This window comes from Selaginella moellendorffii, unplaced genomic scaffold (genome assembly GCF_000143415.4).
Source record: "Selaginella moellendorffii unplaced genomic scaffold, v1.0 SELMOscaffold_48, whole genome shotgun sequence".
In the NCBI taxonomy this organism is placed as follows: domain Eukaryota; kingdom Viridiplantae; phylum Streptophyta; class Lycopodiopsida; order Selaginellales; family Selaginellaceae; genus Selaginella; species Selaginella moellendorffii.
This window is the reverse complement of record NW_003314309.1, coordinates 281,169-305,027: the sequence shown is the minus strand read 5'-3', so window position 1 is coordinate 305,027 and position 23,859 is coordinate 281,169. Positions and strand designations below refer to the sequence as shown.

The 23,859-nt window shown below is 48.6% G+C and overlaps 8 protein-coding genes across 11 annotated transcripts in view; 4 read left to right on the top strand and 4 right to left on the bottom strand.

Moving 5' to 3' along the window:
- Positions 1–1,055, top strand: part of LOC112350337 (ABC transporter B family member 10-like) — a 2,240-nt gene extending 1,185 nt beyond the window's left edge. The window contains exons 6-8 of the mRNA XM_024686313.1: positions 394–526; positions 578–801; positions 852–1,055. Of these exons, the coding sequence (XP_024542081.1) occupies positions 394–526; positions 578–801; positions 852–1,037 (543 nt within the window). The 3' untranslated portion in view covers positions 1,038–1,055. The remainder of the gene's footprint in view (positions 1–393; positions 527–577; positions 802–851) is intronic.
- A 362-nt stretch (positions 1,056–1,417) lies between these two features.
- LOC9647462 (tubulin beta chain) lies at positions 1,418–3,089 on the top strand. Its single transcript, XM_002981334.2, has 3 exons — positions 1,418–1,951; positions 2,009–2,278; positions 2,379–3,089. The coding sequence occupies exons 1-3, from the start codon at positions 1,558–1,560 to the stop codon at positions 3,059–3,061; spliced, it is 1,347 nt and encodes a 448-aa protein (XP_002981380.1). The 5' UTR covers positions 1,418–1,557; the 3' UTR covers positions 3,062–3,089.
- Positions 3,090–8,128: 5,039 nt separating this feature from the next.
- Positions 8,129–9,829, top strand: LOC112350336 (pentatricopeptide repeat-containing protein At4g02750-like). Its single transcript, XM_024686312.1, has one exon. The coding sequence runs from the start codon at positions 8,129–8,131 to the stop codon at positions 9,827–9,829; it is 1,701 nt and encodes a 566-aa protein (XP_024542080.1).
- LOC9647461 (phospholipase ABHD3) lies at positions 9,829–12,486 on the bottom strand. Its single transcript, XM_002981228.2, has 15 exons — positions 12,197–12,486; positions 12,040–12,129; positions 11,932–11,987; positions 11,792–11,871; positions 11,641–11,730; positions 11,458–11,580; positions 11,326–11,403; positions 11,178–11,263; positions 11,066–11,114; positions 10,950–11,006; positions 10,754–10,884; positions 10,612–10,695; positions 10,486–10,552; positions 10,130–10,423; positions 9,829–10,079 (listed from the first exon to the last, which is right to left on the bottom strand). The coding sequence occupies exons 1-15, from the start codon at positions 12,463–12,465 to the stop codon at positions 9,930–9,932; spliced, it is 1,704 nt and encodes a 567-aa protein (XP_002981274.2). The 5' UTR covers positions 12,466–12,486; the 3' UTR covers positions 9,829–9,929.
- Positions 12,487–13,093: 607 nt separating this feature from the next.
- On the bottom strand, positions 13,094–14,588 carry LOC112350317. 3 transcript variants are annotated; one of them, XM_024686290.1, is made up of 4 exons: positions 14,390–14,561; positions 14,201–14,330; positions 13,497–14,117; positions 13,094–13,403 (listed from the first exon to the last, which is right to left on the bottom strand). In XM_024686290.1, the coding sequence occupies exons 3-4, from the start codon at positions 13,976–13,978 to the stop codon at positions 13,313–13,315; spliced, it is 573 nt and encodes a 190-aa protein (XP_024542058.1). In that variant the 5' UTR covers positions 13,979–14,117; positions 14,201–14,330; positions 14,390–14,561; the 3' UTR covers positions 13,094–13,312. The 3 variants fall into 3 exon arrangements, with proteins under 3 accessions (XP_024542058.1, XP_024542057.1, XP_024542059.1); XM_024686291.1 differs by having other exon boundaries at positions 13,126–13,398; XM_024686289.1 differs by having other exon boundaries at positions 13,497–14,310; positions 14,390–14,588.
- A 594-nt stretch (positions 14,589–15,182) lies between these two features.
- LOC9647223 (GMP synthase [glutamine-hydrolyzing]) lies at positions 15,183–17,251 on the top strand. The gene is made up of 6 exons (XM_002981331.2): positions 15,183–15,761; positions 15,873–16,123; positions 16,178–16,553; positions 16,604–16,732; positions 16,783–16,958; positions 17,025–17,251. The coding sequence occupies exons 1-6, from the start codon at positions 15,204–15,206 to the stop codon at positions 17,146–17,148; spliced, it is 1,614 nt and encodes a 537-aa protein (XP_002981377.2). The 5' UTR covers positions 15,183–15,203; the 3' UTR covers positions 17,149–17,251.
- On the bottom strand, positions 17,081–19,563 carry LOC112350361 (M protein, serotype 2.1-like). Its single transcript, XM_024686430.1, has 15 exons — positions 19,480–19,563; positions 19,329–19,425; positions 19,157–19,265; positions 19,046–19,084; positions 18,912–18,995; positions 18,802–18,863; positions 18,650–18,752; positions 18,409–18,582; positions 18,251–18,355; positions 17,973–18,200; positions 17,850–17,918; positions 17,672–17,782; positions 17,537–17,616; positions 17,244–17,480; positions 17,081–17,177 (listed from the first exon to the last, which is right to left on the bottom strand). Exons 1-14 carry the CDS (start codon positions 19,535–19,537, stop codon positions 17,288–17,290), a joined length of 1,512 nt encoding a protein of 503 aa, XP_024542198.1. The 5' UTR covers positions 19,538–19,563; the 3' UTR covers positions 17,081–17,177; positions 17,244–17,287.
- A 35-nt stretch (positions 19,564–19,598) lies between these two features.
- Positions 19,599–23,694, bottom strand: LOC9647219 (probable copper-transporting ATPase HMA5). Of its 2 annotated transcripts, none has more exons than XM_024686392.1 (7): positions 23,583–23,694; positions 22,703–23,146; positions 21,240–22,637; positions 20,930–21,184; positions 20,631–20,753; positions 20,090–20,575; positions 19,599–20,034 (listed from the first exon to the last, which is right to left on the bottom strand). In XM_024686392.1, the coding sequence occupies exons 2-7, from the start codon at positions 23,015–23,017 to the stop codon at positions 19,648–19,650; spliced, it is 2,964 nt and encodes a 987-aa protein (XP_024542160.1). In that variant the 5' UTR covers positions 23,018–23,146; positions 23,583–23,694; the 3' UTR covers positions 19,599–19,647. The 2 variants fall into 2 exon arrangements, with proteins under 2 accessions (XP_024542160.1, XP_024542161.1); XM_024686393.1 differs by lacking the exon at positions 23,583–23,694 and having other exon boundaries at positions 22,703–22,806; positions 22,859–22,939.
- Between the last annotated feature and the right edge of the window lie 165 nt (positions 23,695–23,859).

Sequence of the window (23,859 nt, the reverse complement as noted above, 5' to 3'; positions counted from 1 at the left end):
TGTCAAAGGGATTGGAATGGGAGCAATGTATGCATTGCCCTTGTGTTCTTGGGCCTTACTGATGTGGTACGGTGGCATTCTCGTAAGAAACCGCACGACAAACGGTGGAAAAGCTCTATCTACAATATTTTGCGTGCTCTTAGGTGCCTTGTAAGTTACTGTTATTGATTATGTTTTGAGTTCTGATGCTGAACGTTTTTCTCATAGTGCTCTCGGACAGACTGCTCCGACCATTGCTGCTATATCGAATGCAAGAGCCGCTGCGTTCAAAATTCTGGAAACTTTAGACAACAAGAATACGATCACTAACTGTGAAGAGTCAACGGAATTTCGTCTTCAACACGTCCATGGAGTGCTTGAGCTGTATAAAGTTACTTCCAACTATTCCTCCAGGCCAGATGCTCGTGTTCTTCACGACCTGAGCCTCAGGATACCGCCTGGAAATCGATAGCCATTGTTGGCCCCAGTGGTTCTGGGAAGAGCACGATTATATCTCTCATTGAAAGGTTTTACGACCCAACTTCAGGTGAATTGCTTCTTTGCTTATATTTCTTTTCTGAGTTTTATACTTCTACAGGAGAAATTCTCTTGGATGGTTACAACACCAAATCTCTACAATTAAAATGGCTCCTGTCACAGATTGGTCTCGTTAACCAAGAACCAGCTTTGTTCGCTACCACCATCGCGCAAAACGTACTTTACGGCAAAGATGATGCGAACATGGAGGAGATAAAGCTGGCTGCCAGGACTTCAAATGCGCACGATTTTATAAATCAGCTTCCTCAAGACTACGAAACACAGGTGCCTAGACACTATTTTTTCAGTGTCTGAACTGCTCAAGTACATTGCAGGTTGGTTCAAGAGGCGTACAACTTTCTGGAGGCCAAAAGCAGAGGATAGCCATAGCTAGAGCATTGGTCAGAAATCCAGCGATACTGTTGTTGGATGAGGCAACCAGTGCTTTAGATGCTGAGTCCGAGAATGTGGTACAAAACGCACTCACAAAATCATGGTGGCAAGAACGACAGTTATTATAGCACACAGGTTGTGTACTGTCAAAGGCACAGATTCCATTGCTGTGCTTCAAAATGGAAGGTTTGTGGAAACCGGATCGCACCAACGTCTTATGGCCGAAGCCACGAGTGCTCTAGACGCCGAGTTCGAGGGAATTGTCCAGGAAGCTCTTGAGGGGCTGATGGAGGAGAGAACGACAGTGGTTGTGGCACACAGGCTATCTACGATTTGCAGTGCCGACCAGATTGCCGTGCTGCATGACGGTGAGATTGTGGAGCAGGGAAGGCACTCGGAGCTCGTAGCCAGGCGAGGAGCCTACTCTCAGCTTATCGTTTTAAAGGTTCGCTCGATTTAAATCACCTCACTTTCTCACATGGTTACATACAGGTTGGTTATACGCAAATAAAACAGTTAAGGCAATAAGAGAAAACTGTTACTCGGGGTAGTTTTTCTCTGGTGACAACGACATTAACGGTATAGACCAACAGCTGAACTACCGCAGTGTCGTCAGGTCCTTCAGCTGGATCGAAGCAAACAGAAGAAATGAGAGAGATTGTCCACGTACAGGGAGGCCAGTGTGGTAACCAGATTGGCGCCAAGTTCTGGGAAGTGATATGTGACGAGCATGGGATCGAGCCCACGGGATTTTATCACGGAGAGTCCGACCTCCAACTGGAGCGAGTGAACGTCTACTTCAACGAAGCCAGTGCCGGACGTTACGTGCCTCGAGCGATTCTCATGGACTTGGAGCCTGGGACAATGGACAGCGTTCGGTCGGGGCCGTATGGACAGATATTCCGGCCTGATAACTTCGTCTTCGGCCAGACGGGAGCCGGGAACAACTGGGCCAAAGGCCACTACACCGAGGGAGCCGAGCTTATCGACTCCGTGCTGGACGTGGTGCGCAAGGAGTGTGAAGGCGCTGATTGCCTGCAAGGTACCGATGCGATTCTCAAGAACGACAAGTCTCTTAATCTACTTCTCTTCTATGCAGGATTCCAAGTGAGCCAGTCTCTCGGCGGGGGAACGGGCTCAGGGATGGGAACTCTGCTGATATCGAAGCTCCGAGAGGAGTACCCGGACAGGATGATGCTCACCTTCTCCGTGTTCCCGTCGCCCAAGGTCTCGGACACAGTCGTGGAGCCTTATAACGCGACGCTGTCCGTGCACCAGCTCGTCGAGAACGCCGACGAGTGCATGGTTCTGGACAACGAGGCCCTCTACGACATATGTTTCAGAACTCTCCGGCTCACAACTCCCACCTGTAAGTTCTCCGAAAACTCTCTCTCCTTTTCCAGTTTTCTAGACTTCAATAGTTTGAAGTAGCAAGTTCAACTTTGGCTTACACCAACTCTTTCTTGCAGTTGGCGATCTCAACCATTTGATATCAGCAACGATGAGCGGCGTGACGTGCTGCCTCCGCTTCCCCGGCCAGCTCAACGCCGACCTCCGCAAGCTCGCCGTCAACCTCATCCCCTTCCCGCGCCTCCACTTCTTCATGGTCGGCTTCGCACCGCTCACCTCGCGCGGCTCGCAGCCATACCGAGCGCTCAACGTCCCGGAGCTGACGCAGCAGATGTGGGACGCCAAGAACATGATGTGCGCGGCGGACCCTCGCCACGGCCGCTACCTCACCGCCTCGGCAATGTTCCGGGGCCGCATCAGCACCAAGGAGGTGGAAGAACAGATCGTCAACGTCCAGAACAAGAACTCGTCCTTCTTCGTGGAATGGATCCCAAACAACGTCAAGTCGAGCGTATGCGACATCCCGCCCAAGGGACTCAAGATGTCGTCGACGTTCATCGGGAACTCGACGTCGATCCAGGAGATGTTCAAGCGAGTGAGCGACCAGTTCACACTCATGTTCCGGCGCAAGGCGTTTCTCCACTGGTACACCGGCGAGGGGATGGACGAGCTCGAGTTCTCCGAGGCGGAGAGCAATCTCAACGATCTGGTGACCGAGTACCAGCAGTACCAGGACGCGTCCATCGACGACGATGACTTTGGGGAGGATCCAACTTGCAGCTCCGTGCAATCCACAGCGTAAAAACCAGCTCTCGTGTATAGTTCTCTTTTTTCACAAAGGCAAAAGTAGTATTATCCTAGGTTATACTTTCTCGCTTGGATTTTTCTATTCGAGATGTCGTGGATGCTTCTCTCCATCAAGAAGCTATGATCTCTCGCGATCATGGGCCTCCAACGGCCGAGGCCACGAGCCACCGCCAGCTTTAGCTCCAGTTCTTCAAGGTGACGCTCCAGTTCCAGCTCCAGCTCCAGCTCCAGCTCCAGCTCCAGCTGCTTTCGTTCATGCTCGTCACACACAGTGAGAAAACCTTGCCATGCTATTCAGTGCCTGCTCTCCTTGATCATGCTCGCCACCACGATCCAGCTCCAGCAGCAACAGTGTACCATCATGGAGCTCGTCTGGTTGTCCACCACCATCACCATGGTCACCATCATGGAGGACGCCACCGCCACCACCACCACCACCATCGTCGCGACGGTCACGACACAGCAGTGGCCACATGGTGATGGTGGTGGCTAGGAGGACGCCGTGGTCACTTCTCCAGCTTCTTCTCTGGGCTATCTTGGTGCTGCTCGCGTGCTTTTTGCTCGTGCGATGGATGTTATCTCGAAGGAAACAGTGCGGGAATGCGATCTTTCAGAAGCCCAGGTGGCGGATCGAAGTGACGAATCCTCTGGCAGTTGCGGTGGACGATTCTCTGACTATGAGCTTGTGAAGGTACGGTGCTACCAGGAGTGTGCTTGAGAGGTTTAAGCGGCGGGATTAGTGTGCTTTGATATGCACTCGGCACCAACTGACGATGCCTTGGAGCTGGTTACTCTGGTGAAGTACCAAGGCTGTGATCCGGATGCTCAAACGGTTGCTTCTGCGTTGAAGGCCTGTTTGGAGTGAAGAAGACACAAAGAGTTTTGTCTATCTATTTCCAAGCTGCAAAGGTTATATTCGTTACGACGATCTCTCGTCAAGTTTTTAAACGAGGTTTTTAAACCCCAGAAGCAACATTGATTGCCGGCTATGCTCAGCACAACGAACCAGACGAGCTGTTTCAACGAATGCTGGTAAACTTTCGTGGCAGAACTGAAGGCTGGAATCTGAGGCAATTCACTCGACTATCTCCAGATATAGAGCCGAAGTCATTGCGTTCGTGGCCAAGTCAAAGCGGGGGTAGCACTGGTTAGTACCGTGAAGAACTGCTGAGCTATGCTCACTTGAAGACGGTGGCTTTGTTCTGGAAGGCTTAAACCAGACGGGATTATCCTCAGTGTGTGTAGCCATGCTGGCTTGTTCGAGACAGCAATCCAGGCAATGAGCTGATCGTTGGGGACTCCAGATCTAGAGCACTTTCACTGTATGGTGAAAAACGATACTTTTGCTGATTATATTTTATTCTTTCCAATGTAGTTCGACTTGTGAGGTCCAGGTGTATGGCTACGTTGCTATATATTATTATTACCATTATTAGTGTATGATAATGCCCTGCCTCTTGCAAACTCTTTAACCCTTATTTCAAACATGCATTGCAAGAGACAGCCACGATCTAATTATGCCAATCCAACAACCAGATAATACATTGTAATTCATCTCTAACAATGTTCCAATTCCCAAATATAATGTGTTGGAGATATACTCTCTCCATGACATGAGAGTTTACATGGCATGAGTTGCAACATCACTGATCCAGGTGTAGGATAGTCACGACTGTTGATAGTCACGATTGTTGATCATGTATATACACAGTGATTGATATATCAGAGTGATAGAGTCATCCTTGTCCATCTTAGCTTCCGCATATCTCTTCAAATGTTACAACATAATACCCAACCATGGAAAATCTGCCAAGCCCTGTGTGAAATCCATTTGTTATTGAGCAAACGCCTTTTGGAGTCTCCACCAAACATGACTAAGTTGGGTCTGATCAGTGAAATGGAATGATCCCTTCTCGCAATATGAGCACCACAAACAGTGAATGGCTCCTCTTTAGATGATGGGTTATAACTTTCCTTGGATTCTTCTTTCCCCTTAGATCTAAGACCATAGGGGCTCACTCTCCCTGGAGAGTGATACATTCTACTGTAATCCCGGGAAGGCACTTCCCTCCTGTGGAAATTCTAGCAGTCCGCTTTGTCACTTGCATTGTCTTCCATTTCTTAAGCCGAAATCTCAAGCTTCGTCGCAATGGGTGTTTTCTAATCTAAACTCTTCATTCAAAACTGTCTTTCAAAATGTTACAAGCCGGGCCTTTGGCCAAAACGAATAGTCATGACCCCATATGTTCTTACACAAACTATAATCTGGATTTCTCCACTCCAGACTCCTCAAGCCAACTCAAGCTTAACCATTGCATATTTCATATCTTTGAATTTGCTTTTCCTCCTCAGGATCAACTGGTTCGGTCTTCATCTTTTCAATATGAGGAGGTTGGTTCTTTAAAAAAACCAACCTTCAACCTTTAACCTAGGTTTGGCCATGGACGTGGAGGCGGAAGGTGATCCGGCTTCTGGCTTGTCCGGGCAAATCCGGGAAGTTGAGCAGCAGATTGCTGTGCTTGAGGGCCAAATTAGTGCTGTGGACGGGCAACTCCAGCAAACAAATGATCCCGAGGAGAAGAGGCAGCTGCGCGAGGAGAAGAGGCAGCTGCGCGAGGAGAAGTGGGAGCTGCGCGAGGAGAAGAGGCAGCTGCGCGAGGAGAAGCTTCTCCTATTGAAATCCTTCAATGGTAAGCTTTATGCTATAGACCCTTGATGTTCTTTTTAACTTTGTTTTGTTCAGCCATGGACATGAACCAAATCAGGCAAGTCTCTGCTTCTGCTGGCCTTGGGGATGGGCTCTCGGAGCAGGCTCCCATCATCATCACTGGCACTGCTACCGCTGGTGCAAGCACTAGTGGTATCACGACGCTGCGTCAGGCTTTGAACAAGAAGCGGGAGGGAATCCATGTCGACCTTGACAGGCATCTGCGCCCCCGCAAGCGTCTGCTTCCGCGCAGCTTTTTTTCTGGCGACGCAATCGTGGACCTGGACAGTTTCTACTACTGTCCTTGGCCGGACCGGGACTCGATTGTGGCTGAGATGGAGAGCGGAAATTGGCTGCTGCTCACGGCGCCATGGCAATCGGGCAAGTCGACGCTGCTGACGGCGCTCGGGTTGGAGCTCCGGGCCAAAGGCTACTTGGTGGAGCTCACCACCATGGACGATAAGATGGTCGCTCTGGCTAACGACAAGACTAAGCAAGAGTGGGAGGCTGCTGAGGACTTTTACAAGCGTTTGATTGAAAAGGTGTGCGACCAGAGCGAGCTCGAGCCACCGGAAAAGTCTAGCGAAGTAATTGACGTGTTTACAGCTCGCAAGGATGTCAAGCCTGTCATCTGGTTACTGGACGAAGCGCAGCTACTCAATCAAATGCATCACCAGACTGGCTATGCGGTTCGCAACCTTCTCTCAAGTTTAAGGATCGCAAAACGAGAATCTGTGACGAGGAACAAACTTGGAAAGTACCGGCTTCACAGCTTCTGTCTGTGCGGCCTGCCAAGACTTGCCTACCTCATCGGGGACGCCAGGAGCCGTCGAGAATCTTACGTGCCATCGAGTCCTCGGCATTGCCACGATCCACTTCGCCCGTATCTTTCCGGCTGGTCATCCCCTCTCTCCAAGCAACTTGACAGGCAAAGATGGAGGCTGGGCCAGCAGCAGGTTGCAAAGATGCTAGATGATTACTTCCGGGACCGTTTCTTGTTTTGCAAGACAACATTCGATGGTGATGAAGATGAAGAACACCATCGCCAAGCAATCTCAGGAATTTCGAAAAGCATAATGGACATCACGTCCGGGCACGCTGGCCTTGTTGGTTGGTGCTGCGACCTTCTGCAAGGGACTGGTCGTGAGCAGGGTCCGGCTGTGCGTTCTTTTGAGCATTGGCGTCAGCTGGTTGAACAGGGACGTGTGAGATCCCATGCGTTCAACGATACCGTGTTTGGGAAAATGGTTCGAGTGGTAGCTGCTTATCCTGACCGCGTCAAAGACGTGATACTCCAGTGCATCGACAGCGTTGACGGATCTGCGGGCGTCGATCACTTGGACACGGTTCTGGAAGCCATTGACGACGGTGTGTTGGAGGTGGCTGGTACTCGGAAGGTTCAGTTGAGCTCGCCGTTGCTCTTGTCCACGCTACTAGAAAGCTGCAAGTTCGCACCGTTGCAAGCCTTGCCTGCCCCGACAGAGTCTCTTGTGGAGGTTTATGAGACTGCGATAGCCTTCATGAATCCGAAGGTGTTCATGCGGCCCAAGGTGTTGAATGCGTCTGGCCAGCCGTCCGAGTACATCATGCAGTCGCAGTTCTTCCGGGGATTGATGTTTATAATGGAGCAGAGCTTGTACACTCCTCACAAGTACCATGTGTTTGTAGAGGTCAAGGAGAGCGACGAGAATGGAAGGAGGATGAAGAGGATGGACGGCTTCATGGAGAGCTCGGATGCTCCCAAGCAGGGAATGGAAGTCCAGGTTGGGGCCAGTTCCAGCGAGACAAGGGAGGCTGTGCAGGACCACTTGAAGCGGTGTGCCTATTACGGGCGGCTTCACCGTTGTGAAATGAGCTACTTGTTTTTCTGGGTCGGTGAAGGTGATCCGACGGGTGCGAAAACCGTGATAAAAGAGCTGACGCTGCTCACGGAGGTACAGGAGGATGGAACGGAGATTGTGAAGGTTCAGAGTGGCTTTGCCGGCATCAGTTGTTGGTACGTGAATTATCTACCGGACATGCAAGCTTGGACCATTCACAGGTTGGAGGATAATGGGAACTGGGTTACTAGTCGAAAAGAGGTACCACCAGAGTTCCCCACACTTTTGCTATCGTCCTTGGATAGGGGAATGAGAAGGCACTAGTTTTTGAAAGATGTTTCGGTTTGAAAGGAATCAAGCTTCTTCTTGACTGATGAGATGAATGCTGACAGTATTTTTCTCAAGTATTGTATTGTCACATTTTGCCACCAATACAATGCATCTTTTGCCTATTTCAACCATAGCATAATGGTTTCGTAAGTGAGAGGTCGTGAGTTCGAACCTCACTGAAAGCATTTGTTAAATTTCTTTTGAAATGCCCGTGGTTGCCGCTGGTGAGGAGATTGGATCTGTGGCGACACTCATCAAACAGTGTGGCTCTGAGACAAATCACACTCGCAAACTAGTTTTGGGGAGCCATGGATTGCGGAAGAACAAATACCTCGTCAATCTCCTGATCGAGATGTATGGGAAGACTGGCGATTTGGAGGGAGCCCAGCGCGCATTCCAAGCCTTAGAGGCGCCCAATCTCTTCTCTTGCAACATTCTCATCCAGGCCTATGCTCGCAATGGCAAGTTCGATCAAGCAAAAAACATCTTTGATGGGATGGAGGACAAATCGCCCGTGACATGGAACACTCTTATCAAAATGTATAGCGAGCATGGATTCCGCGAACAAGCCAAGATCCTCTTTGATTCCATGCCAGCACACACCCTCCTCTCGTGGAACCTGATGCTTCAGGAATATTCCCAGTCTGGGAATATTGCCGAAGCCGAGAATCTTTTCCATTCAATGCCAGAGAAAGACATTGTGTCCTGGACCGCGATGCTCACTGCCTATACACACTCTGCCCACGTGTCAAAAGTGGAGTGGTTCTTCTCTTTGTTCCCCCAGTGGACCATAGTCTCCTTTAATGCTATGCTTGCGGCATATGCCCAGGGAGGGCATCTCCACAGCACGAAGCTACTGTACGGAGAGCTCCCCGAGAGGGATCTTGTGACGGATACCACGCTCCTAGCGGTGTATGGACAACACGGAGACGCTGTAAATGCGTGGGGCGTGTTTGAGAATATGCCTCTACGAAATATTGTGACGTACAATGCCATGCTAGTGGCATTTGCTAACTCTGGGCATGTGTACGACACGGATATGCTCTTTCGAAGAATGCCACAATGGTGTACGGTATCGTGGAACACCTTACTTGCCTGCCATGCACAAGCGGGTAAGTTAGAAGCAGCCCGGGAGATTTTTGAGAATATTCCAGAATGTAGTGTTGTGTCGTGGACGGCCATGATCTCCACGTACTCTCTCTATGGCCACCTTGACCAGGCCGAGCATCTTTTTGATTCTATGCCAGTGAGAAGCATCGTTTCCTGGAACAAGATGCTTGAAGCATATGCCCGAGCCGGGCATCTTTCACAACTGTACGCTCTGCTTGAAAAGATGCCATATCTCGACATGGCATCGTGGACCATTGCCATCACGGCATCGTGGAAGCATGGTTGTCTCCAGCAGTCAGAAAAGATGCTGGAGAATATGCCATTTAAAAGCTTGGAAGCTTGCAATGCCATGCTTTCTGCGTATTCCCAGTCCGGGCTTGTAGAACGAGCTGAGCATTTGTTTGAATCAATGCCCGATAGGGATGCTATTTCGTGGACTTCCATCATAATCTGTGGCGCTCGAGCCCAAACTTCTACGTTTTCCTTTGAGATGTTCCAAAGAATGGCTATGGAAGGTGTGATTCCTGACCATGTTTCCTTTGCAGCAATTATTTCTGCTTGCAATCACTCGGGCCGTGTCTGTGATGGCCTAAGGTTCTTCCTTGCCATGGCTGGAGACTACGAGATTTCAGCAACACCGGAGCTCTTGATTTGTGTGGAGGATCTCCTTGCTCGTGCTGGGGACGCAAAGTTTCTCCAAAATCCTGAAAGGTTTCGTTGCAGGTTAGATGTGGATTCTTCCAAACTGTACATTCTTCTTTCAACCATGTTGCGCACAAGTGTACAAACTTCGTAAACTACGATTCAAGTTCTTTAAATCTTTAAGGATTCGAATGTGTCATACTTTCTATGGTTCAATAGTTGTGGATTATTACGATTATTCTATCATATTGCGTTTATATGATCCTCCTTAGCAGCTTTTCGAAGTATTTTCGTCGCAAGCCGAGCGCAACAGCTGAACCAACAAGAGGAACAGCTAGCAGCAACAGTGCTTGCTTGGTTCCAATTGTCGAAGCTTCGAGTTTTTGCTGCTTCTTACTCGTAGGCTGTAAAACACCCAAGATCAAGTAAGGAACCGAAAGAAAGAAAACGTTACCTCTTCAAGGATACTGGACAAGGCACGCTGGAGCGCAAGCATCTCCTGGCGAGTCTTCAAGCACAAGTGGATGCTGAGGCCCTCTCCGTCCATCGAAATGGAGGATTCTAGCTCTGCAGCAGCCGTTCGAGGCTGGAACTCGAATTCTCGATTAGATTCCTCGGAAAAGATCTCTTCCTCGTTCAGCACCATCGTTTCAGCAACGTCCGGCTCCACAGTTGTAGAAGAGGTGGAGGGCTCTTCCGCTGCTGCTGCTACTGGCAAAGGTTCTGAGACTGGCTGGGGACTAGGATCCTACAGCGCTCAAACAAAAAACTTGCGTTAAGTTATAATGAAACTTTTCTCGTTTTTCAAACCTCTGAAACTTGCACCGGAGAACTCGAAACTATAACTTGGAAAAACTCCTCAATAGCACGAACCCACCTGGAACGCATAGAGAAGAATAAATCAAGAAACAAGTCTACGAAAAAAACGGATTTTACCAAATGCTTTTGGCAGTCAAGCCTTCAAAGTACGCAAGGTGGCCACCGTGTTGTGTCACTGCAAGTAGGACATTAGGATTGAGCCTGAAAAGGAGTTGCCATCAAATTAAACGTTTGGTGGAAAATATGGACGACGATTTACCTGCATTCGTCCCATGGAATAGCTTCTTTTGTGCACAAAGGATCGTCGCGAGAGTTAACAGCAAGGAGGGGCACGGCGACAGAGCCAACGAGGTGAGCACTGCTGGACCGTCGATAGTAATCATCCACTGTCTGCAAACGAGAGAATTTCATGCAGTTTCATGAAAATCGTTCGAGAGAAGTAAGATGTGTTTTACCTCAAACTTGCCGACAGTTATCGTGAAAAGATGATCGAAAGTTCGTATAGAGCGTGACTGCAGGAGAGAAGAAAAAAAAAAAAACATGAAAAATCAGAAAGCCGTCAAGTGTTTACCTTCCTGATAAAGTTCCAGTTGTCCATACTTGACAGCACGGTCGAATGCCTGCTCACACAAAGGAAAACCAAGTTGTAACCAAAATCCACAGCATCGAAAGCAACAACTTACCTGTGCACAAAGTCAGTAAGTCCCGTTGCTACTGCTTTATCATAGAGCTTTTGGACAGGTTTTCGAGCTATAAATCTGTCGCAAACCTGCAAAGTAAAAAGAAAAAAGAAGAAAGAATGAGAAATAAAGTTTTTCCACACAGACGCACCACAAGATCCCAGGGATTACAGATAGAGACTGCACCACCAAGTAAAGTGTTCTCGCCTTCTTCACCTAGATACTTCACCTAAAATCCCAATGACAACGTTAAAAGAACTAGAAAACACAGATCTTAAGGTACCAGGATATTAGCACCGAGGCTGGTGCCAACTGCTAGAAGAAGTGCCTTAGGAAATTGCTTGTGTAAATCCTGGATGAACCATCTCAAATCGCTCGTCCATCCTGCGTGATAGAATCGCTCCGACTAAACAATAGAGTAAGAAAAGAAATGGAAGGAAGATAAAGCTCTTCACGCAAAGCTTACGGTGAGAGTCACGCCTCCGAGGCCTCTGTGGTTTATGACGACGGCTCTCCAGCCTTGATTTACCATTCCATGGGCCAAATGCTTCATATACTGCATGAAGAGAAAGTCCAGTTCTTCAACCGTGGAAACATTTCACGTCTAGAAAACTTACAGCGTTGCTCGATTCACTGCTTAGTCCCGGCACGATGATCACTATAGGAGTCTCTTGTATAGAGATATCTCCAGATGACTCTAGCAAAGGACACGATATTAGTCAAGCTAATATAGATTTTCTTTTAGTTTTTGACGAACCTGGATCGAGCCAGTCGAGAGCAGTCGTGCCTCCGTCTGGCGCGACGAAAAGCTCTCTGATACATCCTTGTGAAAAAACGCGAAAGAGATGGGAGAATGATGTCTCACCTCCTGTAAGTCACCTTTGGTGGCCGTCCATGGAAATGCACAAACGCTGTTTGGAGGTGTGGACTACAAAGCCATGGCGTTGGCCAATATCTAACAAATCGAAGAAACCACAAAAGTTTTCACATCCAAATCGACACGAAAGAAATCACTCACAAACCTGCGATTGAAGAACTGGGATTTGGCGAGAATTTGCCCCGCAATTCGAGAGAAAGGGCTATAAACGAGCTCCACCTTATCGCCCCTGAGCCCCGTGAGGAGGTCGCCGACGAAATGGAAATCCAGGACATGGTAGAGGAGCACAATCGCAATGAGAGTGGAGAGAATGGCATACTCCCACGCTGGAACCGCCATGGCCTCGCCAATGAGCCTCGACAACCCCAAATTCATCCTCCACTCCTCGCCCATTCCCGCAAAGGACCGATTCATTGCGGATGGATGAGCCCTAAAGTCTAGGAAGTAGACGAATATGCCCCAAAATGCTCCAAAAAGAGATTTTTAAAATTTTCGCGACAGAGGGAAGATTCCAAGTGTGAGTGTTTTTTAATTGAACAACGTCAAATGTTTAACAAAGAGGTGAATATCAGGATGATGGTAAGAATTCACAATACAGTAAATTTGAGGTGTTGGTGTGAAAAATTAGATTAGAATATGGTAAATCTTCTTTTTAAGAGGGTGAGGGAGATGCAGGTGGAATATAACAACATCCCCAATACCAGCACCAGTGCTTTGGTTTCTCAATACACCTCCTCCAACATTTCACATTGTCTGAGAAAAAGAAAAATTAAAAAGTTAGAAAAAAATTATATTTTTTTGGCATTATACTTACGTGAATCTTCATCTGTCAATTTAACCACGTGAGGAGCATCTGGATTTGAGGGAGCAGGACTAGCACAATGCGTATTAACAATCAAAATTATCACTAGCAGAAACACAAAAAACTTTTTCTCTAAACCCATTTTTTTTTAAAATATCATCCAACTAACCCTGTTTATATAGTGAGAATTCCTGCTTAAATTTAAGTTTACTAAAAAATAAAAGCAACAATCAAAATTAATTTCCACTAAATATAAGCATGCTAATTCTTGATTTGATAATTTAGGTTTAGTACTAAACCATAATATTTTAAAGTATATGAAAACCGTTATAGATTTCTACCCGTTAATCTTTCTATTTGAGTTTCTTGCAAGAGTTTTAGAGATGGAGATGGCTTCTTGTGTTCTTCTTCCTCTCTTCTTCCTCTCTCTCGCGGCAGCTCAAGAACGCGAGAAGCAAGCTACTCCAGAGGGCTGGACTTTAGCTCACGCAACGTACTATGGCGGCTCGGACGCGTCGGGAACAATGGGTAAAGTTTCGCTTCGTCTTTCCTGCCAAAGAGCCATCGATTCGTAAAGACTTCCTCCACAAGATCTCTGGGAAAGAAAGAACGAAAACAAAGGAGAGCGAAGAGAAGAACTGACCGTGATGTGCTTGTTTTGCGTGTGTCTTCTTGGCTCGATCTTCTCTCGCAGGAGGAGCTTGCGGCTATGGCAACATGTACCACGAAGGCTTTGGAGTGGAGACCACCGCTCTGAGCACCGTCTTGTTCCAGAACGGAGCTTCCTGTGGAGCTTGCTACGAGCTCAAGTGCCATCAGGATCCAAAGTGGTGCCGTCCCGGCAATCTCTCCATCACCGTCACCGCCACGAACTTCTGCCCTCCAAATCCCGCTCGCAAGAGCTACCGAGGAGGATGGTGCAACTACCCACAGCAACACTTCGATCTTTCCATGCCGGCCTTCGTTCACCTCGCGAACAGGACCGCAGGAATCATTCCAGTCATCTACACAAGGTAGCACACCATAAGTCATGAAATCACACTGACTTACGATGATCTTGTGTAGAGTCGAGTGCAAGAGGCAGGGTGGCATTCGTTTCACGATGCGTGGCAACAAATGGTTCATCTTGGTGATGATCTCCAACGTTGGTGGAGCGGGAGATGTCCGGAGCGTGGTTGTCAAAGGATCAAGATCTTGGACGCCGGCGACTCGCGCTTGGGGCCAGAACTGGCATATTTCCAACCGGTCGATGCTAGAGCAAGGCCTGTCTTTCGTTGTGAGTACCAGCGATGGCGAGAGCAGGATAGCTCTCGACGTAGTGCCGCGAAATTGGAAATTCGGACAAACCTTCACGACCGGCGCACAGTTCTAGAGAAAGATCGCTCCAAATGCTCCTCGAAGAACTTGCATGAAGAGCAACTTCCTCCAAGAAATTGTCCGATCGAACTCGAAAACACCTGAAAAGCCGCGAAAATGTCTGAGAAGAAAAAATAAAATTCTAGAAAGACGCGATCGAAGCGTCCCGCAAGAACTTACACCATGGTTGATCTTGATCGCTGAACTCTAGAAACAGACCTGGAAGAGCGCAAATCCGGAAGCGATAGCCTGTGTCCCTTGCAAAATCTTTGAAAGCCGTGAAAAATGCCCTTCTTGACTGCCGGCAGAGGAATGGCACTTTCTTGGCGAGGTGCGCCATAGCCATCGCTCGCAAAACCCCATAAACCCTAAAATGTGCAATCAAATGGGGGGGAAATTTTTATTCACAGTTGCATCCGGAGATGGATGGGTGTTGTCACAAGATTTTGGATTCTAAGGAGAGGCATTCGATCGATCGGCTTAGTCGTCGAGGAGATTGGTGTCGGGATTGGTGGCCGCGGATCTTCTTCGGTGGCTTCTTCTTCTTCTGCGTTTCTGCGATCACAAAAGAGAAAGAAGAGAGGAATTAGAAGTTGCGGTCGATCGATCGATCACTTACTCCTCTTCTATGCCTGCGGCGCCTTCGCATAAGAGAGGGAGGAGTCCGCGTGCTTCTCGGGCGAGCCATCGCGCTATGAGAGTAGAATGCGCGGCAAGAATAAGTTAAAAACCATTCCGGCGCGAAACGCTGCGGTGACCGTTCGATTCGCCACGTCAGTGATCCGACGGCCCAACCATCGCGACGTTGCGCTTGCGTGGCAACAGAACGCCACATGTCGTGTTTTTACGTGACGTGACGTGGCACGGAAATCGGACATGGCGAGTGGTGCATGACGTGTAAAATCGGACGGCCATGAACTGGCTTGGAGAAATCTGACGGCTATAATCTACTCTAAAGCCCTAAACCCTCGGGCATTCTTTCTTTCGCGGCGCGATGGCAATGGCGATGGAGGAGGAGGCGTCGCGGCACAATGTGGTGCTGGTGATGGATTTTGGATCGCAGTACACGCATCTCATCACGCGCCGCGTCCGCCAGCTAGGTGTGTGCTCCTTCTGCCTCTCCGCCGGCGCATCGCTCGACGCCATCGCCAAGCTCACGCCCTCGATCGTAATCCTCTCCGGTGGACCGCATTCCGTCCACGAGCCAGGCGCTCCCACCGTGCCCGATGGATTCTTTGATTACGTGAGGGAGAAGAAGGTCTTGGTGCTGGGGATTTGCTATGGGCTCCAGCTGATCGTCAAGGAACTCGGGGGAGTGGTCAAGCCCGCCGATAGCCAGGAGTATGGGAGCACGGAAATTCGTGCTAGTCTGGGATCTAAGCTCTACGGGGACGATCCAGAGATGATGACGCAGGCGGTGTGGATGAGCCATGGTGACGAAGCTGTGACGCTTCCTCCGGGATTTAACGTGGTGGCAAAGAGTGTCCAGGGAACTATCACGGCGATCGAAAACACCGATCTGGGAATTTTTGGATTGCAGTATCATCCCGAGGTAGAGTACTTGTTCTCTCTTTTGTTTCTTGATGGATAGAACTAGTTTTTTTTCTCTTTGGATACGTTCTCTCTTTGGTTTTTCTACTTACATTGTTTTTGTTTGATCCAGGTTACTCATACACCCAAGGGAATCCAGACTCTACGACGCATTCTCTTCGACATTGGTGGCGTGGTGGACGACTGGAAACTCCAGGACCTTTTGGAAGAACAGATCGAGCTGATCAAATCGGCAGTAGGACCCAACGAGCACGCAATCTGTGCTCTGTCCGGAGGGGTGGATTCCACCGTCGCAGCGACGCTCGTACACAAAGCTCTTGGAGATCGCCTCCACTGCGTCTTCGTGGACAATGGCCTTCTCAGGTAAGTTAAAAGTTTTCTAATGGCAAAAGATTGTCTAAAGTGATGTCACTGCAGATATAAAGAGCAAGAGCGAGTAATGGAAACCTTCAAGCGTGAGTTACACCTCCCTGTTGTCTGCGTGGACGCAAGCACGGATTTTCTTTCACGTCTGCGTGGCGTCACCGATCCAGAGCAGAAGCGCAAGATCATCGGAGCACAGTTTATCTCCGTGTTTGACAAGTTTGCTTGCCACCTCGAGGAAGAACTCGGCAAGACGGCAACCTTTTTGGTCCAGGGAACGCTCTACCCCGACGTGATCGAGTCGTGTCCGCCGCCTGGAAGTGGAAAGGGTCACTCGCACACGATCAAAAGTCACCATAACGTTGGAGGCCTCCCTGCAGTGATGAAGTTGAAGCTCTTGGAGCCGCTAAAATGGCTCTTCAAGGACGAGGTTTGGTTTTTTTTTTCTATTCCATTTCTTAGCACTTGCTACTCTTCCAGGTGAGGAAGCTTGGAAAACTACTTGGAGTTCCAGAGAGCTTTCTAAAGAGGCATCCTTTTCCTGGCCCCGGCTTGGCTGTGCGTATCCTTGGAGAAGTCACGGAAAGCCACTTGGAGATGCTGAGACAGGTAAAAGAAATGTATTCCCTCGAGCGAGGCCTTGACGTTTTGAGATTTAGGCGGACGAGATCTTCGTGAACAGTATAAAAGAGGCCGGTCTTTACGACGAGATCTGGCAAGCTTTCGCTGTTCTGATTCCCGTCAAGACCGTGGGAGTCCAAGGAGACAGGAGGACGCATGCCTATCCCGTCATCTTGAGAGCCATAACGAGCGAAGATGGCATGACTGCTGACACGTAAGCCGAAAGCTTTGATCGATCAGTAGACTCTGAAACTCACGATTCTTTTGTTGGTGGCTGCAGGTATGAATTCAAGAACAAGTTTGTGAAAGACGTCACTGGAAAGATTTGCAACACTGTTAGAGGAGTCAATCGTGTGGCTTATGATTTCACTTCGAAACCTCCCGCTACTGTCGAGTGGGAGTAAACGAAATTCTTAACTTTTTCCCACAAACGCTGGAAAGAAACATACATTCTTAGCTACCTGTGAAGAACAATACGATCTTAAAAAAGAAACTCTACCTGGAGAACTCCATGCGTACAAGAAAATTTGACAAAGTGTGGTTCTACTCTCCGCCGCCGCCACCCCTCAACCAGGACTTGAGATAACTCGTCGATGTCGTCGATGGCTGCTTTTTTTCTTGTGTAATCTCCTCCTCGACGACGTCTATAGGCTCTGTGGTTGCAGCCCAGCTAGCTGGTAGTAATCTCCCACCGGTGTTTGAGCTAGACGGCTTCTCAAGACGTTTCAATAAATCCCTGCAAGAGAAAAAGAGCAGTTTTTTTAATGGAGTGAAAAAAAAAACAGGATAAACCTTTCGCGATCTTTCAACTCGTCGCACTCGTACTTAAGCCGCGCGACTTGCATCAAAGCGTCCACTTTTTCCAGTGTCACCTACATGTTTAAACAAGTTAGTCATAGGCTGGAGAATTGAGTATAGAGCTCGAACCTGGGATAATGTCTCGTTGAGCTGTTCTATCTGATATTCCAAGGCTCCCGTTGTCTTGCATTCCAGGTGACGCCTCTCTTCTTCCTGCGAGAGCAACATTAAGGCTGACACCTAAAGCAAAGTTCACGATTTTATCAGGCGTTTATGTGGCAGTAAAAAAAAACGATGAACTATATACCTTGTCCTGTAATGCTTGCAAAAAAGCGTCCTGGCTAACAACCGGTTGCGCACTTTTGTTTTCTTGAACCTGCAATGAATCTCTCTGCTTGAAAAGAAAAATAAAAACAGAAACTCGTTTCACCTCACTGCTTGTTCCCGTGTCGCTCGTATCCGACGTGATTCGGCTTCCTGTTGTAGAACAACTGGTCTCAGCTGTCTTGATTTTATCTGCAATCTCTTGGAAAGAAGTCAAAGTAGCCTCGAGGAAGGTCTTTTCGGCCTTAAACATAGTAGAAACATCATTCTTCAACCTTCTATGACACATGTAAAGCTCTTGCATCGCGCTACCAAGGTATACTCCAAATTTCAACTGGAAAATCAAAGTTAAATCCCTGAGGTGATCACGACATCCATTTTTACCAGGCGCATCTCAAGATCGACAACGGAGGACTCCGCCTTTTCTTTAGCATCTCGTAAGTGGTCAGCTTCAGCTTTTACAGAGGCTAAATCTTTTTCCAGCGAGACCTGACAGTTGAAACGTTAGTCTGAGACGTTAAGTAGACAAGGTAAAAGCTTACATTGGTGGTTTCAAGGCTTTCAACTTTGTGCCGTAGTTGCTTTTCCAGTTCAGCGACTTCACCAAAACTCCACGATCCGTCTACATCCGATACGAGAGATTTCGCCTGCTCAAGCGCGTCTGTGTCTTCCGCCATCTCACTTGAAGATCGGAGGCGCCAGAATTTGTGGACAACCTGTTAGTTAACTCAGCAGTCAAGTGCTTCTTTACGTCACAAAGACAACACTTTCACCATGCTGAACCTGGTGATAGACGTGCAGTTGAGCATTCAGTTTCTCCATGTTTTCGTCCATTTCTTCCAAACGGGCGCTTTTTAATTCGTTTTCCTGCAACATTTCCTTCTGCCTGGAAAACAACGGTGCATGAAGAAGACGAAAAGAACCAGGAGACTTGCCTGCGGCGAAAAACTTTAAGATCTTCTTCAAGTGATTGTCCGTGATTTTGAATTCTTTCTATCTGCGTCAATAGTTTCCTAATGCATAACCATAAAAATTCAGCACATACCTCAAGAAGAAGCTTGTCCCTTTCACTAATTGAGGAAGCCATGTTGTTTTGGAAAAACTTTATTTCTTGCTCCAGCTTCTTGTGCTGCCAACGAACATTGGTGTCATTTACCAACAAAATTCCAAAACATTTACCTTTTCGCTTTCGTTCTTGTAAAGCTCCGACACTTGACTCTACGGAAGAATCAAAAGAACGAAAGTCTCAAAAAGCCGTACACAAAATCCAGACAAAAAAAATCGATAAACCTTTATCTTGTAAAGCTCGGAGAGCTCTTCTTGCAAATTCTCATTCTCTCGCTTGTACGCCGACACTTTGTTCTTGTAAGCTTCCAATTCCTGCTCCAATCCAGCAAGCCTACCCAGAAAAAATCTCAGGGATCAATTGAATGAGAGAGACAACAAGAAGAGGAAATCAGACCTGCGAGCTTGCAACCGAGACATAAAATCACCGCCGGAGCGCTCTCCAGATTGCTGCATGCACAGGGCCTCCACATCCCGCCGCAGCTCATCGCGCTCTACGCTCAATCCATCAGAAGAAAGCCAGCGCGTGTGAAATTACAAGAGATTACCACTCTCTAGCTGCACGATCCGCCGCATGAGCGCGGCATTGCTGCTCGCCACGTCCATGGTGGACGAAGAACCCTAGAAATATTTGCCCAAAAAATGATTCAAAGCATAAAAGATTCTAGAGAAAAAGGTATATAAGAATATTCGGCAATTTAAAAATTTCTTTTAAGTCAGCCAAGCTTTCTTGGGCGCTTGTAGTTCTTGAGTAGCAGCGACGAGCACACGACGCTGACCGAGGAAGCGGCCATGGCGGCGCCGGCGATCCATGGAGGGAGGCGAAACCCCGTCCACGGGAAGAGCACTCCCGCGGCGATGGGAATCCCCAAGACGTTGTAGCCGAGAGCCCACAGGTAATTCAGCCGGATCCTCGTGAAGGTCTTCCGCGAGAGATCGATGGCGGTCACCACGTCCTCGAGGTTGTTCTTCATCAAAACGATGTCCGCCGCTTCCACCGCGATGTCGGTCCCGGCTCCAATCGCCATGCCCACGTCCGCGGCCACCAGCGCCGGGGAATCGTTGATACCATCGCCCACCATCGCTACTGCCATCCCTGTCGCCTGGAACGAGCAAGAGATCCAGAGTTTGTTCTCCAAAAACGCAAAGAACTTTTACCTGGAGCTCTTTGATCTTCTCGGCTTTGACGCTGGGCTGTGCTTCAGCGATCACGTTGTCGATCCCAATCTCGCGAGCGATGGCTCTGGCGGTCCCCCAGTTGTCGCCAGTGACCATCAAGCTGTGGATTCCCATCGACTTCAAGTAGGAGATGACTGCTGCTGCCTCTGGCTTTACTGGATCCGCGATGGCGATGAGTCCGACGATTTCTCCGCCTATAGCTCCCAGGACTCCCGTTCTTGCCATGACTTCTGTCTCTTTGAGCTGCTCGGCCACGTCTATAGAGACCATGATCCCGTTTTCGGCCATCAACCTCGTGTTTCCCACGCAGATGCGCTTCCCGGACACTTCTGCCGTTACTCCTTGTCCCGCAATGGATTTGAAGTCCTTCACTTCTGGAAGCCAAAGGAGGTCTTTGCAGCCCGTGCCTTGCAGCGACTTAGCGTACTCGATGATGGCTTTCGCAAGAGGATGCTCGCTGTTCACCTGTTTTGTAACGAGATATATACGTGAGAGATATAAGAAAGTATGATAAGAGTACCTCGGCGGAAGCTACCAAATCAAAAAAGACCTTGAGAGCCACGTTTTGGAAAAGCTTGGTGCCAACCACGACAGGCTCTCCGCTGGTGAGTGTTCCGGTCTTGTCAAAGACGATGTACTTCACCTGAAGCATCACAAACAAGTATTAGTCTTAATTTCAAGCAAAGTGCAGAGAGAAAAAGAAAACGTAAAAAGAAGAAGCAAGAGGAAAAACAAAGAAGAAAACCCAGCAATGTGAATTACTAGCCTGTGGTTTCAGTTATTCCCTCGAAAGAAGAAAGAATGTCTGTGAATAACCACCTTCTGTGCACTCTCTAATGCATTGCCACCTTTGATTAGAACACCTTGGGCTGCACCTTTTCCAGTGGCGACCATAACAGCAGTAGGAGTAGCTAAGCCCAGAGCACAGGGGCAAGCAATCACCAGTACCGATATTCCAAACTGGAGTGCCAGCTCAAACTCGTCCATGGACGACGGAATCCAAGACCTTGGATAAGTTCGAGCTCTGCCAGCGGTATACCATACCATCCAAGTCGAGAAAGCTGTTACTACCACCTGCAAAGGCAAAATTTAGGTAAGCGCGAGCAAGATAGGAAAAGTAAATACTTACCATCGGAACAAAGAACTGAGAGATTTTGTCGGCGAATTTCTGCACTGGCGCTTTCGCCATCTGAGCAGCTTTGACAAGCCTCACAATCTGAGAAAGTGCAGTCTCCGAGCCGACGTGAGTTGCACGCATCCGTAGAGCACCGTTTTCGTTCATAGTGCCACCTATAAGTTTGTCATCCAAACGTTTTGTCACAGGCCGAGCTTCACCGGTGATCATGCTTTCATTGACGTGGCTCTGTCCCCACACGACCACACCATCTGTAGGAACTTTGGAACCGGGCCCGACTTTGATGATGTCGTTACGTTGTATGAGCTGGGTGCTGATTTCGCGTTCCGAAACGACGTTCCCATTGCTGTCAACCGAAAGCAGCACAGCAACATCAGGTGCCAGGTTCATGAGCTTCGCTATAGCCTCGGACATCTTTCCTTTGGCGAGAACCTCCAGGTACTTCCCGAGTAGAATAAATGAAATAAGCATGGCACTTGTCTCGAAGAAATCTGTCCCCCGAAAGTGTTGGCAAGTCGCGGCACGCACGACTGTATAGACCGAATAGAAGTAAGCCGAGTTTGTCCCCATGGCGACCAGAACGTCCATGTTAGCTGATCCATGCTGTAAAGCCTTGTAAGCACCGACGTAGAACCTCCAGCCTATAACAAACTGGACTGGCGTTGATAATGCCCACCTCAAAACTTCTCCAACAGTCAGCACCATCACCAGCTTCATGTCCAGCCACTTTTTGATAACTGGAATGTACATGAAGACCATCGAGAGGAAAAAGACCGGCACGCTGAATATACTGCTCCACAAGAAAAGTTTCTGGTACCGTCTGACTTCTTCGACTCTGTCTGGGCATCCTTCCCCCGGATTCATGTACAATGACGCTCGGTATAAGTTCGGAGTCGGACTAGTCTGCTCGATTACCTCAATGAAGCACCTTGGACCGGTTAAGTCGGGATCATACGAAATCATCAAGCGCTCCTCAATGGCGTTGAATTCAACTGACTTCACGCCTGGTAGAGCCATGAGAGAGATCTCGATAACCTTCAGAGCTTCCTGTGAGTGAACCCCTTGAAGACGCAAGTAAACTCTGTTCCTGTCCTCTCCCGCACTAATCAGTTCTGTTTCGAACCCGGCGTCGTCAATGGCTGCCATCAGCAGCCCGTGACTCACAACTTTGGGATCGTAGTGTATCTCCGACTCTTCCGTTGCAAGAGCAACCACGGCCCTCTTAACCCCCGCCATCTTCCGAAGAGCAGACTCGATAGAAGTGGAGCATGCTGTGCACGTCATGCCTTTGATGCGAACCCGGCAAATGTTGCTCTCATTCTGGTGGCTATGGTCTTCGATGACCGAAGCCTGAAATCCAGCATCCTGGATAGCTTCACGAATAGCTTCTTCCTGCAGAAGCACAGCTTTTGTCAGCCACGGTTCAAACATCAACAAGCAAGAAGTGGACAACTTACAGCAACGAAGGCCGGATGATAGATGACCTGTGCTCTTGCATGGAGAGCAGCAACAGCTGCATTTTTTATCCCGGGAAGGCGTTTGATTGCCTTTTCAATCGAGCCTGCACAAGCAGCACATTCCATACCCTCCACCTTGAATGTAACATCACGAACCTCTGAAGCATCGATGTCCCTTCGAGGTGGAGAGGGGGGATAAGTCGGCATGGAAGGGTAACGAGGCAACATAGACATGAGCAGAAGCTTAGATTTGCTTTGCTTGCTAGAAGCCGAGCAGTTCCCATTCTGCAAATTCCGGACCTCCAGGACTGCCATATCATGCCTGGAGCTAGACACTGCTGCTGGAGCCGATCATAAAACCCGGGTGGAAGATATCTAGAACGCAGGAACTTGAAAACTTGTGGCATCAGACTCTATCTCTTCTTTGTTGTAAGTTTCAGAATTCTGGCAGAGAAGGAAAGAAAAGAAACCGCTGCATTAAACCAGGAAGCACAAGCGCTCGTGCATAAAGTCTCTAGAGACAAGCTGGCTGTACTACCGTGTGTAGTACCAAAGAGAATGGCGTACACGAGCAAACGATCCATCAGTGGAGCTATCTTGTACCAAGAATGTCCACTCCGTAAGTCATGCATCTCTCGGCCACGGACAAGAAATCCGGGCACGGCATTCCTTACTCAGGGAATCAAAAACAACCGAAAAGAGGGAAACGAAAGCTACAATTAGGGTAACGCTCGAGGAAGAAGAGAAGAAAGCAGCATTGCGTCCGTGGATCGACCGGAAGAACAAGACGACGCGAGGGAAGGCAGGGCAATGCAACGATCGCGTCGATGGACATGAAATCAAGAGACGAAACCGGATGGGATTGGACAAGCGCGCTTACCGGAATGGATCGATCGATCAGCTCCGCCGCAGCATCGCGATCGACGTGCCGTCCGGATCGAAATATTTCGTGCCTGCGTCAAGGCGCGCTCTCTCTTCCACGCCAGAGGAGAAAGAATGCGGAGCCCTTAAAAACTTTTAAACATGATACCCTTCCTCTTTTTATTGATTCTTTTATCGTTCTCATTCTTTCGTGTTTCAGCGGCAAAAAGCGCGTGCTTTGAGTTAGTGGGAGCGGCCATGATCATGGGACTGGAATATTTGGGGAATCTATAATG